General features: G+C 41.4%; 1 protein-coding gene across 2 annotated transcripts in view; it reads right to left on the bottom strand.

The window, feature by feature from the left end:
- Positions 1–10,361: 10,361 nt before the first annotated feature.
- Positions 10,362–20,274, bottom strand: part of LOC308386141 (ephrin-A5b-like) — an 84,563-nt gene continuing 74,650 nt past the window's right edge. Inside the window, exons 3-5 of one of the 2 annotated variants that reach the window (XM_080865460.1) lie at positions 14,690–14,755; positions 14,473–14,553; positions 10,362–12,489 (exon numbers count right to left, since the gene is read on the bottom strand). In XM_080865460.1, the coding sequence (XP_080721586.1) occupies positions 12,365–12,489; positions 14,473–14,553; positions 14,690–14,755 (272 nt within the window). In that variant the 3' untranslated portion in view covers positions 10,362–12,364. The remainder of the gene's footprint in view (positions 12,490–14,472; positions 14,554–14,689; positions 14,756–20,274) is intronic. The other variant, XM_080865461.1, reaches the window with a different exon arrangement.

Here is a 20,274-nt window from a genome sequence, read left to right as displayed (position 1 = left end):
AGCTTTATTGCTGGAGGAATGATTCACAAAATAAAACTTACAAAAGCAAAACTCTAAACCGAGGTGCTGGAGGACAGGACATACAAACACAGCAAGTTGAGGGTACGACGCGACACTGACACAGAGAAACACAGGGCTTAAATACACAGACGGCAGTAATCAAGGGATGAGAGACAGGAGGGGAACACACCTGGGAGAAATCACAGCTGACGAGACAGGGGAAACTAAACTGAGCACACTCACATACGACACAGACCTTTACAATAAAACAGGAACCAATTCCTGCAGGCAGCCTCGTGGACGAAAACTGTGGATGCGGCTGCTGCTGCAGGCGTGGATGCGGCTGCTGGTGGAGCAGCTGGTGGCTGGACGGGCTCCTCGGGCCCCCCAGCTGACGAAGCAGGAGGCTGGACCAGTGGGCACAGGGGCCCCTGGAACACACAGGACAAAACCAGCAGGTGTGGGGACCTCTGGCAGGGACAGAACAGAACCAGCAGGCACACCGGCCTCTGGTAGGGACGAAACAGGTTGCGCTGGCTTCTTTATGTCCAGGGGTCCAGAGTTAACTGAATGCTGATATTTAACCTCTGGGGAGGCCCCGAGAGAGTAAAAGTCTCAAATTTAGCCAGGTCTTGAGGAGCAACGAAAGTCTGTGTGGGGCCATCCTCCTCCTGAAAACGAGTGGGTGGAGATGGTGGCTGAATAGACGGTGGAGCTGGCGGCTGAGGTGCAGGCCGTGCTAAAGGCTGAGGCGCTGGCAATACAAGAGAGTGCACTGAGGTCGACTGAGCTGCGAGTGACTGGAGAACAGGAGGAGACTGAGCTGCAGAGGACTGAACTGGGGACCGCTGGGCAGCTAAGTGAGCTTCTGGCTGGGCAGCTAAGCGAACTGAGGGCGGCTGGACTGCTAAGTGATGACTGCTGGGCAGCTGACTGCACTACCTCAGTGGAGTTTTTAAAAGACTCGGGAAATGCTGGCTCTTCAGCCTCTAGTGGTCCAGAGTCTGCTGAGGGAGGACACTCAGACTCTGGGGAGGCCCTGGAGATTGTGTCAATATCTACAACATTACCACTTGAAGTCTTTAAATGAGTGTCAGTAGCCCAAGAAATGAAACATTTGGGCACACACTGAACAGTCTCTTGAGGTGGCAGTTCAGAGAATAAAACAGTCTTAATGTTCTCAGAGCTGAGGTTAATTGTCTCTGGGGTGGAAGCCGCAGCTTTAGCTGATACGGGGTTAACAGGGTCAGATGGAGCAGAAGAAACAGTCCTATTTATTGTCATTCCCAGAAGGAGTGTGGGAAAAACTGTCGTGGTTACTCACAGCTGCTGATTGCTCTGGGAAGGGGCTGGAGTGCGGCTGTAGCGAGGAATGGTGATGGCGCCGGTGCCGTTTCCTCCTGGAATTGGGAGTGGAAACTGCAGAGGAGAATAGCGATGGCGGAGAGGCCGACTCCTCATCCTGCGCCCACATGGTCGCAAGGAAAGAGGCTGGCGAGCGACAGTCGGAGCAGACCGGAGTCCGTAGTTCACTCGGTGGCAGCGGCAAGGGGTTGATATCCTGCCGCGGCGATCGCTGTGGTGTCGCAGAAAGCTCCATGTTCAGCTGCTGCTGTGTTGCAGGGAGCTTACGCTGCTTCGCGGCCCGCTCCGTCCGCTGCTGCTGTTGCTGCGGAGGCCTCGGAGTGGAGTACTGCAAACGAGCAAAGGCCGCTAGCTCCCGAGCCTGAAGAACCTCCTGGGCTTCGTGCATCTCGTCAATTAAGCTCGTGAATCCCTTGAGTTAGCAGAGATGTGGATTTCCCTCGAGGATTGTTCCGATAGCGTTTAATCTGATCGGCATCGCCTTAGTATCCTTTGTGTGGGAAATCCGCTTCATTAGGGCCATGACGCGGGCGAGATCGCGCTCCCGAGATGAGTCCGCTGGGTCCATGTACTGGTCGCGTCGTTCTGTCATGGTTGGCTGTGTGGCAGGCAAGCAGAAGTGGTAGACCCAAAATTGCAGGACTCTTGGAGACGGGAATAAACTGAAAACGCAGCTTTATTGCTGGAGGAATGATTCACAAAATAAAACTTACAAAAGCAAAACTCTAAACCGAGGTGCTGGAGGACATTACATACAAACACAGCAAGTTGAGGGTACGACGCGACACTGACACAGAGAAACACAGGGCTTAAATACACAGACGGCAGTAATCAAGGGATGAGAGACAGGAGGGGAACACACCTGGGAGAAATCACAGCTGACGAGACAGGGGAAACTAAACTGAGCACACTCACATACGACACAGACCTTTACAATAAAACAGGAAACTCAGACACAGGGAACCAGACAAGACGCTGAACTAAACAGACAGATTCACAACCAGAAGGGGTGACACCATAGACAGACAGAGATACAGACGCAGACTCAGAGGCAGACCGAAGATAACACGTAGAACTCAAACAATAATAATCATCATCATAATAAACTGGAAAATGATAATAATAAACTTAAATGCTGGGTCACCGACCCAGGACCATGACAGCTATGATGGAACATCAGGGCGTCTTAATGCCAAATAGCTTAATAGAATTCTCTATTTTCAATCAATTACGTTCAGTTATTCTATTCTTTAATGATCTCTCCATATTGAACTCTCAGTCGCATCAATTCTGAGATGTGGGTCCTGGGTTTTAATCCACTGGCCAGCTCGGGCCCTTCCTTGTCTGGGCAAGTTCCCTCCCAAAGTCCAAAGATATGCAATCAGGTGTGAATGGGAGTGTAAATAGTTGTGTCTCTGTGTTCGCCCTGCAACAGGCTGGCGACCATTACAGGGTGCACCCCACCTGTGTTACAGCTGGGACAGGCTCCAGCCCCACCGCGACCCTGAACCAGCCAAGGAGACAAAAATGGATGTGGATGGCTTGATGAATATGAATGTGGAAGGAGGAGGAAGGAGAAAAGAGTCATTTTAATCAGCGTGATCCACTCAATCATTTACCCGACTTTCATTTTCATTATTAGATGAAGCTGGAATCCTACCAAATTTTACCTTTGATTTTTAAATGTAATTATTGAACTGTAACATGATGGGGACAAAATGCAGATGATGGAAAGAGGAGATGAAAATATACAGGAAAACAGCCTGAACACAAGTTTGCTGATTAATCTCACAGGTCCACAAGCAAACTTGTGTCCAGGCTGTTTTCATGCATATGTTTAGGTGATTTTTTCAGAGGAAACCATGTTGAGGTTTAGTTTTTAACTGTTCATAGATTACACCTTTCAATTTGGTGTTTGATGTATGTTTTAATGACTAAATGTGTTGATGTTTCAACAAGAAATCCAGTTACTATACAATCAGACTCTCTGCAGCCTTTAAAAACTCATTTTAAACAACATCTTGTCCTGTTTTAGAATCATTTCAGCCTAATTCCCACAGAAATATTCAAATTATCCCTAAGACAGCAGCTGAGATGACACATTCTTCCATCAGTATGACCACATCGTGTGACAGCCTAACAAATGATTGATCATTGATTGGTGTGTTATGCATCTAAAGCTTATAGATTTATTTTTTATTTTAACAGTGATTGCCACCACTACACTAAACGTTTCACTGCAGGGGAACTCGCTGACAGCCTGACAGCTGCTTTACTGTCCACAGAGTTAGTCAGAAAGTTAACACATGTGTAGATTTCACATTAGTGACAGACAGGCTCATGTCAAATATAACAACAAACCAGTATTTTTTTAAAAAAAAAAACATGAACTACTGCAAATTATTGCACTTTGGCATTTGCTTTGACAGCAACTACATGAATGAATCAATCAGTTGGTTCAGCATTTACATTGATAGCAAAGGGAGTTTCACTGCCTCAAAATCAAATCTACCAGTGAGCAGTGAGGCATCCTCACATCTGACACTGAGCTTAAGTTAGCTCTCTTTCTGGGAAAGAAAACCCAGAGTTTCTCTTATTCCAGGGCTAACAAATTGAAAGTTTTTACTTAATCTGCTTTCTGGAGGACAGTAAAATGTCCCACATTTCCACATAGGATCTCCTGCAACACCAAATGCACACAGCACAAGAGAGCCTGAGTAACAGAGAACAGCCAGAGTTTAATTGTTTTAAAAGGTATCAACAAGTATAAGGAAGGCAAGGCATTGAGCATTGTGGCGCTGGAACAGAAAAGGATAAAACACAAATTATGTAAAGCACTGTCTAAAACATTATGTGAACCACAAATATTAAGGAGCATTGTCCAAATAGTTTTGGACTATCCGGAAAACGAGAGCTCCCACTGCAGCCGCTATTTCAGTCTCCACTTTATCTCCAGTGCTCGAAGACTAAATAAAAACTAGCAGACTCCACTTCCTGAGGCTGATATTGTCTCAAGGTAGCGGGTATCATCACAGCTGAGTTAATGAAAGTGACATTCCTTCCACCTCCTGCTAAGGCATCTGATGTGTGAGGTGCGCTGCAGATAGAGAAGCTGACAGAAAACAGCTTCTAGGCCTTTACTGGTTTAAAGAAATGGGCTTCCCATTCAACCTTCCTCTTCCCATCCTCCCTGACTCTCTCAGGTGGCTTAATCCAGGATTACACACAGATGATCAACTGTGAGCTCATGCTCAGCACTGAAATCTCCCCCCATTGTGACAGTTTAAAAACTGCTAAAATGCTAAAACAAGGCTGTTAATTACAAAAAAAATGGGGGGGGTGGTGCATTGGAAATACAGTGAGTTGTAAAGAAATCATCCCTCACAATAATTAGCAGCTTAAGTTGATCTATGGAACAGCAGGGCAGATAAAGTGAATCTGTCTGTAGGTAATCCCGTCACTGTGAACATGTTCTTGGATTTATCCTCTGTAATCATACAACAAGAGTTAGAATATAAGCAGAATCCTAGAATGGTTACTCCTGATGGCATGTTTATGTCCTGACACCGTATTCATAACGGCTTACTTATAATCGCAGTTCATAAGCACACAGCAGACAGAACAGGAAGTGTGAGTGTCTCACAGATATATTTCACTCAGACCCAAAACAAAGATAACAAGAGTCTGGATATCAGTGGGAAGTCCAGTTCAAGACATTCCCACAATCTGGCGTTTGTCAGTAAGGAAATGCGAAGGCCACAGGAGACAGCCAAAATACTGCAAAGCGATCATGGCTAAAGCAATGCCAGTCTCAGCCTGTCTGTAAAGGTGTGGATCATCGTTTGAATAACAATGAGCAGCAAAAATCTGCAAATCTGAAGAGGTCTGCCAATCAGTGGTTCGATGAGTTGCCAAAACAACAGGAGGGAAGATCTCAAAAAGGTCAAACACGTAATGTCTGAAGTGCAGGTGCACCAGCCAAAAACATTCAAAAGATGTGAAATGTCAGAGTGAATATCTTTGTTAGTTTTTCTGCCATTTTAGACTCACTGGGAAGTGCTTATGACAATCTGTCTCATTAAATGTGCACATTAAAAATATATACCTGCTTGTGGTCATTTGCCTCTGCCCGGTGATGGTTGTGTGTGGCTTTTTATATTAGATGGTTAATTGCAAACTGTCACGCTGTCAAAGGTGAATGCACTATCTTAACAATTTTATATATATATATATATATATATATATATATATATATATATATATATATATATATATATATATGTATGTATATATATGTATGTATATATATATATATATATATATATATGTATATATATGTATGTGTGTATATGTATGTGTGTATGTGTGTATGTACGTATATATATGTATGTATGTATATATATGTATATATGTATGTATATGAATATGTATGTATATATATATGTATATATGTATGTATATGAATATGTATGTATATATATATATTATAGGCAACTTTCAGATAGTTTTTACCTTGACTAACTGCACACCGCTGCCTCTTCTGCATTTTAAATGTCTCTCAGAACTTCTTATCTTTAGAAATTTAGTCTTGCACTTCCTTAAACTGCTGCTTGTCCATGTGAAGCAGTGTTAAACATTAGGCCTGGGTGCCAGAATCAGCCTGGCAAAGACTCCAATCTGACCCACTGAAAGGCTTTGGTGTAGTATGAATTGCAGTGGAGGAGGTCTGTCAATTGGAAAAGCTGTAAAACCTAGGAAAATAGAGTCCTTCACCTTTTCCAAGGTAATGTAATGGATAGTAGTAGAACAATCTGAAGACAGAAAAATTCTTGTTTTTCACTGCATACTGTAGAAATACCTACTAAAACATTTGTCTAGCCACTGAGCTACCAGAATTTTTATCTGTAGTTTTACACATTTGTCATGTAGAAAAACTGAGACGTACTGTTGAAATTGCACTCGTATTAAGACCTCACAGATTAAATGTGTAGTGAAATGCATTTACACTGATAGCAAAGGGAGTTTCACTGGTATGGCCCACTTAAGGGTAAAGAAGGTTGTACACGTTTCTGCTCTAAGATTCAATTCAATTATATTTATATAGCACCGAATCACAACAGCAGTTGCCTCAAGGTGCTTTATATCGTAAAGGTAAAACCCTAGAATAATGAAACCCCAACAATCAAACCAACCCCCTTTGAGCAAGCACTTGACAACAGTAGGAAGGAAAAAACCCCTTTTAACAGGAAGAAACCTCTGGCAGAACCAGGTTCAGGGAGGGGCGGCCGCAACCAGTTGGGGGTGAGAAGAGGAAGACAGAGACTAATAATAACTAATAATTAAGATCTGAGTCATCATTGGTGACAACCTCAACCCTAGGCCTAACTTTTACCCAAGTCTAGGAAATACTCAGTCTAGGGTGACTTCAACAAATGCTTTCATGATGAGTTTATTGGTTAAATCTCTAGCTTCAGGCCATACTGAATAAAACACAATGTTTTATAAATTCTGGTCATTATTAGAGTTTGAAGGATTGTCCAGGGTGTGCTCTTGGGCTAACAACCCAATCACAGTCCGAGCCGCCCCTCGCTCTTCACATCTGGTTTCAAAACACCAGGTGAAGGTGAAAACACTTCATAACAGGATTTACGAACAAGTGGCTGACATCACAGAAGCTACAGCCATCTTTTATATGCAATCTATGTTGGTAATCAAGATACTCTGTCCTTTAGGTATATTTACGCATTTCCCATGAAATAAATGTTAAGATTTATTTCAGACACCTTGCCTACATTGTCTCTCCAGGTTATTTAAATTTGGCAAAAACCTTGATCTAGATTATATGAAATGAGCCAGTTAAAGGTTGCAAACTCACCACAGGTACAAAAAGAGGGTAAGAAGGACAGAAATTGAGAAATTAAGTCAGACAGCAGGAGAGGCAGAGCGGAGTGAGGAGCAAAAGAGCGTGTGAGACAGAGTTTTCTTGGCAGAGCTCCCCAAAGCGCTGCACATTCCCTGCAAGATTAATTGAAGCTGTTTCTGTTTTGTGCTTTTTCAGACTGAATTACCTCCAGATTATGGAGAAACAGCTGTTCATCCACTTCCCCCGGACTCGGCCTGTGTGATTATGCACCGAGCGACAACCAAGACAAACATCCAGTGCTTGCTCGCGCTACCGCGACGAAGCTTTCACGCCTTTTTGATGTTCTTTCTGTTTCACAAGCTGTCACTCATTTCCATAATGATTAATAAAACAAATCAGACACGATAATTACAACGACAAAGAAATATTTATTAAATCTTTTTTGTTTTAGTTAGTCATAGCTGCTCCAACACGTGTATTTACAAAGAAATTGCCTTTTTTTGTAGTTTTGTAGAAAAATCTAGTGAAGGACTGAGCAGGAAACAGACATTAGAATAGTTTAGATGAGTACAGGAGAGGATGGGACTTGTATAGGCACAAGGTACAGTTACTACAATGTTTTAAAGAAATGTGCAGTTTGGTGGCACATCCACGTCTACTTGGGGGAGGGGAAAACACAGTTGTGGCTAACAAAAAGCTTCCCACTGCTAGATGGACCAACAGAAGAAAAAAAGCACACATCTGTATTTCAGATACAGAGGATGGGAAACAGATGCTGCAAACAGAAACAGTGGTGTTAGCTTGAAGCTACATTATAACAAAATCAGGTTAGAGCATGTTACCCGCCCTCCTCGCAGCACAGTTTGCTCAAAAACACACGAAACATCAGCATTTGAGTGGGACTGTCTTCTTCTGCCACTAACACATTGAGCTTTTACACTGATTATTGTTGTTACATGTCAGAAACAGCTGGAGGTGTAGATAAGCAAACGGAAATAAAGAACATCCTGGACCTTTAAAGACACTTTGGATGCAACAATTTAAAACAAAAAAACAAAAAAAAAAAAAAACAAGAGTGGTTTAAGAAAACAAAAGGAAACACAAATTTTTCGAGCTCTTGGACATCCATTTGTACTCTTGTCAGGCCATTTGAGTCATGATTGTAACCGTACTGCATGTTCAATATGTGCCACATTTGCACAAACATATTTTACAGATAGTGGGTGCAATGATGATTCTTGTTTGTTTTTCTTGCTTCATATAAAAGACATATAAAATGAAAGTTTGCATTTTTTTGTATCAAACATTTTTCTTCCCAAAGAACATTAATATGTCAGGTAAATCGCCCTTTAAAAGAGGTGTGGGACGAGAAAAAGGGAGTATCTAACACTGTGTGTTATAACACGCTAACTGTTGGATACACAGTATCCACAAAACAAACAGATTGTTTCGAGGGGTTTCTCAACATGGTGTGGCAGGAGGCGATAATTTCAATGATAGTGGACTTTTAATGGTGGCCAGGCTTAAAAAACAGGACTGATGTTCATGGAGAGGCGAGTGGCCAAGCTGTGACCAAGGAGGAAAATGTTATTTAAATCTTACTAAGCTCTTGAAGAAAATGACAGAAAAGAAATCTGTTAACTAATTCAGACGCGCAGCGTACTTGTTGTGCCGCTATATTAATAACCTTTCACCTCAAACTATTAATTTCCTGAATCTCCTGAAAATAATGCTTTTATACTCTATTCTTGTCTGTCTCAAGTTCTTAGCTTAGTTTTTAATAAGACCTAATATGCTTTTTCTTCATTTCTGTCATGCATATAAACTATTACAATGTTGGGTGCTCACGTGAAGCATGGCTAAAGATTCAAATAATGACACAAGTATGTACAAGTAATCCACGTGAGGCCAAAGCTCAGGCTTCAGATTGTTCTAAACACTGTTTCAGATGAGTTTTTCCTCTTTTGGTTCTGTATGATATCATAGAGGGTGGATAACCCTAATATGGTTGTCTTAGCACAGAAGCCGTGCACAGAAGTAATTATAAATTAAATAAGTTATAATTTAAAGGGACACTCCACCAGTTTTAAACATCAGCTTCAGTTTACCAGCCATTCTGAAAGAGTGGTCCTTGTATCTGCCAGGAACAGAGGATCAAATTGAAAACTCAAAGCTATTAATTTTTTTTGGTCTTGTCTTCGGTATTTAAGGGAGCAACTTATAAACTATGCAACAAGTTACACACTGTTGTTTTTCTTCTATGCCACAGGTGTCCTGCACTATAATGGAGTGTTAGGGCCAGATTTAACTACTTACACTACTTATGCTTGTAGACTGAAATCATTACCCCAGTCGCCCAACTTTTTCAACATATTAGTGATACACATATTTATAACAGAACTAAAACAAAAGTCCCAAAAGTATATGTTTGAAAACCTCCAGAGGTATCTCTTTCTGGTTATTTAATAAAAACTTTATGCAAGAAGTATTTTCTTTCTACAAACACCACCTAGCAAGCAAGTGACGTCTTATTACGTGCTCGTGACATGGCATACCTGCCTCAGATGAATCTGATGTTAGCTAACTGCATGCATTCTTTAACTGGCTGTTGTAATTTGAAAAAAATAGTTGCTGCTCAAAAGAAGGTTTGCAAAGAATTTCTGCCAAGTTTTTTAGATGTATATTTTTGGCGCCTTTTGAGGATAACATAGTTGAGTTCCATTATATTCAAGATAAATCTGGGCAGTCTATCTCTAAGCCAGGGCAACTCAAGTGGGGGGGACCAGTGAAACTACATTATATGTGTACAATTATTGAAAAGGTTTTTGTTAATTAATAGAAAATGTCTTTTTTTTTTCTTTTACTGTGGACTGGACAAAAAATGAAAATTTTAAAGTAGTTTGTGGAAAACAGGAACTTTTCTGTCATTTATATTTTGTCTATTTTTGTATGTTATAGTGTGAGTGTGTGTGTGTATGTGGGAGAGGGGGGGGGGGGTCTTTATCAATAGAAAAAGCTGTAAAACATGTAAAAATACACTTAACCTTCCATTTAGTTTCCTTTGCCACGGGCCAGAATGGGCCAGGGGCCCACCCCTGATCTAGATGTATATTTAGCACAGGAGCCAGTCAAATAAAATATTTGCATCTCTTTTATTTGCATCTTTGAACCTAAAAAATATGCTATGTAATTACTATCTTTTCTTACCAAAGCTTCAGTTTCTTTCCCTAACTTGGTTTATTTTAACCCAAAGTGGCCCTAACACTCCCGTGCTTCCAGCAAGCAGGCAGTACAGGTGTTGTTCTTTAGCAGTGACATTAGCAAGGCTGTGTTATTTGGCGCTGAGTGAATGTGACAGTAGGATCTGTTTACCACATGTTCCTGCCACATGAGGAGAAAATAGAAGAGCATTATTGATCTCAGCAGGGGCACTACAGTTCTTCACATCTCGCCCTCTTCGTCTCTTTCCCCCCTTCTCTCAGGTCAGTTTCAGTTTGCCCCAAGAGAACAGGACACCACCTCGTGTTTATTCCATCTCCCCTGGTGGTCGATTTTTTTCATTCCAGAAATAACTGGTACGAGGGTGCCCCCGGTGTATTTTCTGTACAGATGCCACTTTACACGACATCAAAGAGGGTAAATGAATCACAGTCCCGACCATCCTACGCACACTTCTTCCACCTGCTTTGTAATTCGCCCACCATCTCACTGAAACTTTTTTTGCCACATAAAATTTCTACTTTATTTTAGGGAAGAGAATTCTCCCTGATTTAGAAACAAAGAAAAAATGGACCTCATGTTAGGCATGGACACATCCCTGAACTTTGTAGGAACTTTGCCTTCTATTTACAATAGTTTGTGTTATGACAGTGATTCACAAAAACAATAGTGTAACAGTAAAACTACATTTGTGACATTCATTTAATGACATTTCAAACACAAATATTCTACGATTTCTACACCCTGATAGCACATCAGACTTTTTTTTCCCTCTTCTTCCCGGACTTTGTTAAAAACAATTAAAAACCATCATCAGCGAGCAGTCCAAACAGATACGTAAAACTGTGTGGTTGTTTTTTTTTTTGTTTAATGGTATCAAATTAACTGTGGGTAATATAAACTAACTTAACGGGTAAGGGTGTTTGTTTTTTATTGCCTTTCTACTGTACTTACAGACTGAACCAGAACAGAAAAAAGCACAAGGACTTCACAATAAATAGGAAAATACATTTCGCCAGGCAAAAGACCGTATCGTTGTCTACGCGCCATTCAAATATTTTACTGTACACCCGTGTTGGCTGCTACAATTGAGTTATGTGAATTATTAAAAAATAAAACAAACACATACATTAATCAACCATTAAAATTGCCTCCTATCCAAACACTAAAAGATGAGTGCTTCTTTAACTTTTTCCTTTTTTTAAATCTCTCATAAAGGGTCCTCCACAGTCTGAGACAATGCATCCCTTTTAACCTGAGAGAGAGGTTAATCCATCAAAGGCCCGCCCCGTACCTCCACGCCTGTACCAACAGTCTCCAACAAATAGCATCTTTCTTTGTTTTCCTTTTTGCCGATGTGCCGCTCCAGGATCTTCTTCCACGTTGAAGTGAGATTTAATCATGTTACATGTTGGAGGTTATGTAATGTAAAAAACAAAACAAAAAACAGAGTTCATCTGTAAACTTCAGAGGGGTCCTGCTGTGCTTCTTTGCCATTCGCGTTAAAAAGTGTACTGATTGTGTAGACATTGTGTCCTGTGTGTTTATATGTTTAAAAGCATGTTTCTGTGCTTGTTTTAAATGCAAAAAAAAAGGTGTAATATCTGCATACTTTAAATGGTAGAGAGGCGAATAGGTAAAAGACGCTTTCACCTTGGGGCGCCACGACCATCGGCACTCGCCAGAAAGTCAAAAATCAAACTAGTTGGCATTTTACAAAGTCAAAAAACATCAAAGGCTTCAGCACCGAAGTCCCTTCCTCTCTCTTTGTAATGAGAGATTGTCAGTGATTTGTTTTAATTTTTTTTATTTATTTCATTTTTTCTTTTAAAAGTGCTCCTTGAGGGGAGAGGTTGCAGGGTAGAGCGGCCTGTGCTCCAGTTAGGACAGTCCATCCCTGATTTCTACATCTCGCTGCTATAAAGACAAGATGACAGCCAGGAGTATGAGGGTGGAGCTGAGCAGGAGAACTGAAGTCTGGCACCGTCCAGCGGAGTTCACATCCCTTCTTGCTGGCTCTGGTGACTCGTGACTGACACCATCTAAGAGCAAACAGATGAAAATGCACACTTAACAGGGAAAGCTGAAATTGTGTGATGATTTTGAGTAGAAGGCTCCCTCATGCAAAATTTTGATTGTGTATTTTAACCTCCTAAGACCTGCACTCTTCCACGGCATGCATTTTTCATTTCTCTTTGATATTTGGGCATATTGGGAACCAATGAATGTAAAAACAAAGAATTACCAGATTTTTTTTTTACCTGATTTTTGTTTCTAAGAAAAATGAGAGCCACATATGAGGATATTCGTTTAAAATTTCAATAAAATTTCGTAAGTGGATATCAGGTAGACCTTCCTTGTAGAGCAAAATTGAGTATTTTGGTCTAAATAACCCAAAATGGGATGTCCACATATGTGGACGCCAGGTCCTAGGAGGTTAATACAGTTTCATTTATATATGGCCCAGCCACCTCAAAGCACTTTATATTGTAAGGCAGAGACCCTACAATAGCACATAAAACATCAACAATCAAGCACCTTTAAGCAAGTGCTTGGTGACAGTGGGAAGGAAAAACTCCCTTTTAACAGGAAGAGCCCTCCAGTAGAACCAGACTCAGGGAGGGGGGCCTGCAGCGACTGGTTGGAAGGTGTATTTGACCCACTAATGAATCGTTAGCAGACCAGCCGTGTGTGGTTAAATTGCTGTCCTGCAGAAGTTACGTTTCTATTTATGAAGAATTTTCTGAATTTCTGTTTCATATCTATGAGGTTCTGGTTGGACTGAATATAGTTTTCTGGTTAATACAAATTGCGATTATTGCTAATTTTAATCTCCAACAGATTGCCTGTAACTTGACCCAATTCAACCACAAATTGGTAGCAGATTGAGTCTGTCTTTTACAGTCAATGAGATTGCGAGTTCATTGCTAATGGTGGCAATAATTTTGGCCATGGTCTCCAACCACTGTTTTCCCTTTTGTGACAGAAATATCTTAAAAGGCAACAAATGATTCAGAAAGAGCTTTACAAATGTTTTATATAGAGATGGAGCCCAAGAAAGTCCCACCAGCAACAGAGAAGGAAAGAGTCATGGTTTTCGACTGCCTTTTTTTTTTTTAGCTTAGAGGCCTCCTTGTCATGTCTAACTGCTATCAAAAGTCAACTGATAAATGCCTAAAAGCTGCAGTTTGGTGGGATGCACTAGAAACACGTTGAAGAACAAAGAACTGAGCTTTTCTAAACTAATGAACAAAACAACGAGCTTTGCATGTGACAAAAGTGGATCCCAGGCATAAGACAAGCGGCACTAAAAGATTAAATTAAGCTTAAAGCAAATTTTGACAATATTTAACCTGTATGCAGTGAGTAATGTTGCTATATTTACAAATGCCTTAACTAACTAGCCTGCTAACACACAGCTAACTAAGCTTTTTATTGCCTTATTCGAAATGCTGGGTGCTAAAACAATGTCCTGTCATAGAAGATGGCTAAAAACATCAGATTTTGCTAGTTCCTTGTTATGGGTGCAATTTTTTAGAGTTACGCCTTGCACCTAATACCTTAACTCTATTCAAAGCTCCATCTAAAAAAATCTATCCATTTGCCCTATGTCCAAGTTTTTTTCTTTCATGTCTATGTCACCTGATACTGCAGCCACCAAAGACTCCAGGAAGTCACGACACCTAGTCAAGACACGACACCTACATTTAACTGAATTAAAAGGAGCCGCCATTTTTTTCTGCTAATCATAGCTAACCTACTTCATCCTCCAGCTTTGTATTTAAGTGACACACTGGGAAATAGCGATGCAAATCCAAGTCTCGGTATATCACGATTACCTGAATGCCAGTCAATCAACTAAATTTTTGTCGATCATTTTATTGACTAACGTCAACCAAACCTCTGACTCGATGGTTAATCTGTCCATCACCACGTGTTCAGAATAATCTTTATCTATCCCACATGATTCCGTCACCATCACACACTGACAAACATCATGAACTGTACAGTATATTCCCACCAACCTCCAGGTTCTAGGGAGTTGTGACTATTATCATCAAAATTGACTCCTTCTTCCACGGTCCCAGAGTTTTTCACACAATTGTCTAAGAGAAACAAAGAGGAGAGAGGAGATGTGTAGATTAGACGAGTTGAACGTCACACGCGCGCAGTCCGATCACACGCTGGCACACATAAAGAATGGAAAACCAGGCAGAGCAGACACAACAATCTGGGACTCACTCTGAGGCCTGACGAAGACTTTGAGTCGAAGGCAGCTCCTTCTTCCTCTGTCGTCAGAGATGGAGGCTGTGGACACATCACATGGAGTTAAGAAACAAAGGCACTTCAAACATGCCAGCTTCAGTTTCAGATATCGAAATACCTTCTTTGATCTAATCTACTGCTGCGTGATCAGGGGAAATGTCATTCTGAATTAAAATGTCAGTTAAAATGTCACTATTATTACCACACTTGAACTTCTTAATTTGACAAAAGATACCTTTATACTTTGCAATAAAACAGCTTTGAGAGCACGAGTATCAGCGCTGCACCCTATCAGGCTTCATTCTAACACGCAACCCAAACACCAGCCACTCAGATGTGCCGGTGCTAAAGAGAGCTTTGCAGTTTACAGACATGTGTCTGGAAGTTGGGGGCAGAGTCAAAACTATTTGAAACAACTGGCAATGTGGGCTATACTTGTTCACGTTTGCGCTGTTGTTGAGTCTTTAACTCGCCACCTGCAGCATAGAAGATAAAAGTCAAAACACAAAGAGCTTTGTAGTGCTGTGAAACCAAGCATGAAAAATAAAAAATCTCCAGCCATTGTTTGTGCTTCTCATCCATGTCTTTGATGGTTTATCTTTGTGCATTCCCCTTTCTGTTTAGCAACCAATCTGCACATGACCTATGTGCAGTTTTGTCGCTGTCGTCTCCCTAGCCTCTATAATGGTTACAATCCCCATAATTATTGTTTCTGTATAACCAATGTGCTACACAGACAGACACCTATATCAGGCCACACATCCAAATTAAGTAATTGCATTTAACAGTAGACCACTCCAGCTTGATTATAGCATGCTTTAAAATGTTTTGGTTGTGTCTTTAGCTAAAGCCTTTGTGGAAACTGGCCAAGTATGACATGCATATTTTTAATAATGATTCTAAAAGGGATCCAACGATGGTAAATGGGCGCTTTTAGAAGCAATCATACCTCTTGTATCCCTCTTGCAAATCCAGCACCAGCATTGCAACGCAAAAACTGCTGGGTCCAAATTTAGACCTACTGACATTAGTGGCAACGGAAAGGACTACCAGGATTGGCAGATGCAGCACACAAAGACATACAACTTAAGCTTGTAATGCTGCACAATAATGGGTTCTCAAAGCTAGAAAGGTTCTGCACCAACAAAGCAACTGCACTGCAGGAAAAGAGTTCTTTGTTACCTGAATCTGTGGAACCAAATCTAACCATCCTATTGCAAAATTATAGGGACTGGAGTTCTTTAAACCACTGAGATGGGTAACGATGGATGTGTGATGTGATGGAAACTGTTTACTTTGCTCTTAGTATCGAACTGTATTTAGCTGACATCGAATGTCTGGTCATAACTGTGATCACCCTTTAAAAAAAACTGGATACTTCTTGTATTGCTGTTTGTGTTTGATATTCAAGGAGTTTGGCTTTAAAAAAAGGACGTTTTACCAGTTTTGAAGCTTTGATATTTTCAGCCTAGTCATATCAGCGAAATACTTTATTTGTAGTCGGACCTTCTGCATTTGCATTCTTCAATAACTCCGAATCACCCAAGTCCCAGATGAAGTTGCTCAAACTGCCTAATTATCTGATAATGAACCCTATTGTAGGGAAAATTATTAACAGGTAACCGTGGTGTTTGCAGTATTCCTGATGTATTACCTAAAAAAGCCAGACCATTTCTATGACATGCTCCACAGCCATGACCAGTGGAGGCACAGAGAGCTCTCTAGACAGCAGAAAGGTAAAAAAAAAAATTGCATAGCTACATTACAAGATTGCTTTTCTGTTCCAAATCCACTCGACGTTATCTATTCGCATTCACTTTGCGGCCTCTTAGCTCTCTAAATCTACCTTCATTCATAAACATCAGCGGAGCAGTAGAAACGAACAATCTGACAAGGTCGATTGTTTCTCCATCAGAGGTATTCCACTCTTATCTCCCTTTAAATTCGGTCTGAAGAGCTTTATCTCGGTGTCTGAACTTCCCTCTCATCCTGATGTAAAAGCATTTCTGCTCTATATTTTATGTCAATGTCACCCTCGTATTTCCAAGTCTAATTTGGCCAGGGGCAGTCATTTCTGCAGATGTGTGGCACGCTGTTATGCTCACCTTCGAAATCTCATTTCCTTTGGTTCCTGATTGTGAAAGGCAAAGATTAGAATTTGTGTGTGTGCCTGCGTGTGTTTCTGGGGTTGGGCATGTTTGCTGTGATTGTTTTCCCGAGCTAACAAAACTAATTAGTTTTCAAGTAGTACCGGGGTCCGAGCAGCTAATAGAGCGCTGAGGGTGTCACCAGCTGTGACGAATGGTTTGCACTTTTCTCAATAATATATTTTGCTTTTCTTTTTCTTGCCTTCTTATCTTAGTCCCACAATATTTTTTCCTCTCTTTCTCTAGCTTCGCCTCACATGTCTTGATACAGCGACCTCTGCCATTTCCTGCTGCCTGTCAAGTGTCTGAAACTGCTCTTGATCTGACCGTTCAAACACACACACGCCCTAGATGACTTGATAAGCATGCATGTGCGCATGTATGTATGTTGTGGTTCCTGTATGTACATCTGTGCAAAGAGGTCTCCACAATTTGTCCACGGACACTTGGCTACCCCGTCACGCAGACCCTCCATGTGATAGATTCTAGCCCAGCGGTAAATTCCTGATAAAAGTAAACCATGTCGGTATTTCCAGTTGCAGATGACCTGGGGCGTCATATTTCAAAAAGGCATTTTATCAGATGCTGCGCGGCTGTGAGAGGAGATAAAAATCATCTTTAAACTTTACCATGAGAGAAATATTGGAAGTGAAGCAGCAGAGGGAGGAAATGAATGACAGAAACGTTGTCAATCACGCTGCTTCTGTCTGTGTCCGCGGGTATTGAGTAACTTACCTCACAGCCCAACGGTGGCTGGAACAGAACTTGAGTGAACTGAACTCGACTGGCCAGACTGACTCTTTATGTCGCTCATGCTCCTTATGTCTAGCTTTCCTTGGCTTTTGTTATCTCACTCTAACTTTGCTCAATGGCTATAAAAAGTTTATTTCTGCATACTTGCACGGAACGTCTGGAAGGACACAGACAAAAACAATTGTCCCAACTTTCCATCCGAGACATTCTTTTAATCTTATCGGATTCGAGCTGCAACTAAGATAAGAATCATTTTAGCCTTTAAAATAACTTCTTGATTATTTTTCCATTAAATTATTACTTCTTTTTTTTTTACAAAACATTTGAAAAAAGTTGAAATGAAAACCTAAAAGTTATACGTATACTGTACTGCCAATGACTTATTAAAGTACTGAAACACAATTTAAACCCACTTGATCTGCAGACACTGCAGTCATCCTGTGACAAACAAGCAGTTTTTATAACTTTCATCAAAAACCTGTAAATTTCAGCCCATCCTCCCACCCATGCCCCTTTTTTAAAAAGATTCTGTTATGTCAAAGGTAAGTATAAGGTGTTCTCTGGTGATTGTGATGCAACAGGCTTAGGCAATAGTTGGGCCTTAGTGACACAGACCTAGAGACTGCTCAGTGACCCACTCTCAACCTCCAGTCACTAGTGGAAAATATTGGCAAGTGATTACAGGAAGCTCCCACTTGTCGCTATGTAATCAGTTGCAAACAGTGTGTGGCAAAGTAAAAACTGTGCCTTCTTAAACAAACACATTTTAAGAGGCGTGCCTTTTACTGTGAAGCCAAACAGTCTCCGCTTCTGGTTTGTATCACATTTTTTACAGTTTGACTACCACTTACTGAATAGTTGGTTTGTGAGTTTTTGCAGCCGAGTTGGCGTCTTCAATGCAAACCACAGGCAACCGTCGCAATCTGCTATTAACCGAAGCAAATCCCAAGAAGATTTTCGGCACCTCTTTGAGACCAATTTGAGAAAGCAGCGGGAAGCAAGCTACAGCAATATCTAACCAACCAAGTGTGGAATACACAATGTTCATGAAACTCAAGCTAAACAACAGAACTGGTCCGTTAGTGAAGCCTTAGCCCAGATTATACTTCATGGACATGGACAGCTGAAGACCCGAGTAATCATTCCTGTTATATCTCCTTGACCTCCGATTGTGTGGTTGTGTGGATGAAAAAACAGTCAGGCATGGGTACTGTCAGATGACAAAATTTACATCACTGGAACCCGAGCAGAACCTAACGGACTCGCAGACGCGGAAAGTATAATTCCTGCTTCAGACAAGCCTACACAGACGCTCACTGAACCTAAAAAATGGGATTTAGTACCTAAACCTACCCGTGAACAAAAGCAAAAAAGGTGAAAAATGCAAAACACAAAGTTTACAAGTGGTTTCCTTACTGACACACTTGTGATTTACTCCACTGTCATCCTTCAACCTTGTGGACTTTGTAGCTTTTAGAGGAGGACTGTTATCTCTCAGCATCCAGTATTGCTGCAGGCTGTGCCTTAATGCACAGCCAAAGAAAACCCTCTGTGACAGCAGAGGTATGTGATAGAACTACAGTAACTGACACCCTGGGTTGAGACAGGCTTGGAAATAATTTCTCATCAATTTAAAATTTGTAAACCTCATTGCTACTCTTTGCTATTAAAACTATTCAGTTGAAAGTGAAAGTTTCCTACTTTCCATGTGAGCACCAGCCAGATCAGTCAGACAATCAGCAGTGGGCATACACAAAAAGGAAGTGGAAGGGAAAAAAAAGAATAGCCTCCGGAGGGATAAACAAAGCTGCTCTTATTTACCTTTGGCAGGTGACCATGGTGTACGCCTCAAAATGCACTCTGTGGTGTCATATATCAGTAGATCCTGTTATGCATTGGGTTTTTTTTGTGTCCTTTAGATAACTTGTTATTCCTTTGATCTCTTTTTTTTCTAATGTACAGTTGCAAAACTGTTTAAGAATCTTTTCTTTTCTTGTATTTCTTACTCCCTGGCATTAGGTCACAATGTTACTCTCTCATCGCATTCTCTCACCCTCCTCCTCTCCTGCCTTGCCACCATCGCTTCACAGATTCCACCACACACATGCAATTACCCGACCGTCTCTGCTCCTTTCTCTTGTGTCTACCACTGAGGTCACAGTCTGGGTTTTCTTTCCTCAAGCAACACAGCCGTGCTTCCCCATGACTGTAACTCCAGCTCTGCCTGCAACTCTAGACCCCAGCTATAGTCAGGTCATCTGACGACGAGACAACGGTAAACCTCCCGGTCACGCGCTTAGACACGCTTTGCACATTCAGTCATGTACTGTGTGGACTGAATCAATGCAATCGCATAGTCCAAACCTGCAGCACATATTCCATATCTCTAAACAGACTGGGATGGCGTGTAAGGCTGGGCTTCAGTGTGACTCTGAGGTAAATTAAACAAATCCTGAAATAAATACTCTGGGAAGAGATGTTTTTCTTGTGGTTTATCTTGGGGAACACAGCCCTTTGTTTTTGCGTTAGCAGCGAGGAGCTAAAGGAGAACTGTTGGGGTCCTGTGCTGCCGAGGTTCACGTCATTATCAATGTAGATCTGCGCTGGCTGTACGGAGCGGGACTCGGGCGTTTGAAGCAGGAGGGCTTTACAGGGAGACAG

This window comes from Rhamphochromis sp. 'chilingali' (genome assembly GCF_963969265.1).
Source record: "Rhamphochromis sp. 'chilingali' genome assembly, chromosome: 2".
Lineage (NCBI taxonomy): Eukaryota > Metazoa > Chordata > Actinopteri > Cichliformes > Cichlidae > Rhamphochromis > Rhamphochromis sp. 'chilingali'.
This window is presented reverse-complemented; position numbering and strand designations above follow the sequence as displayed.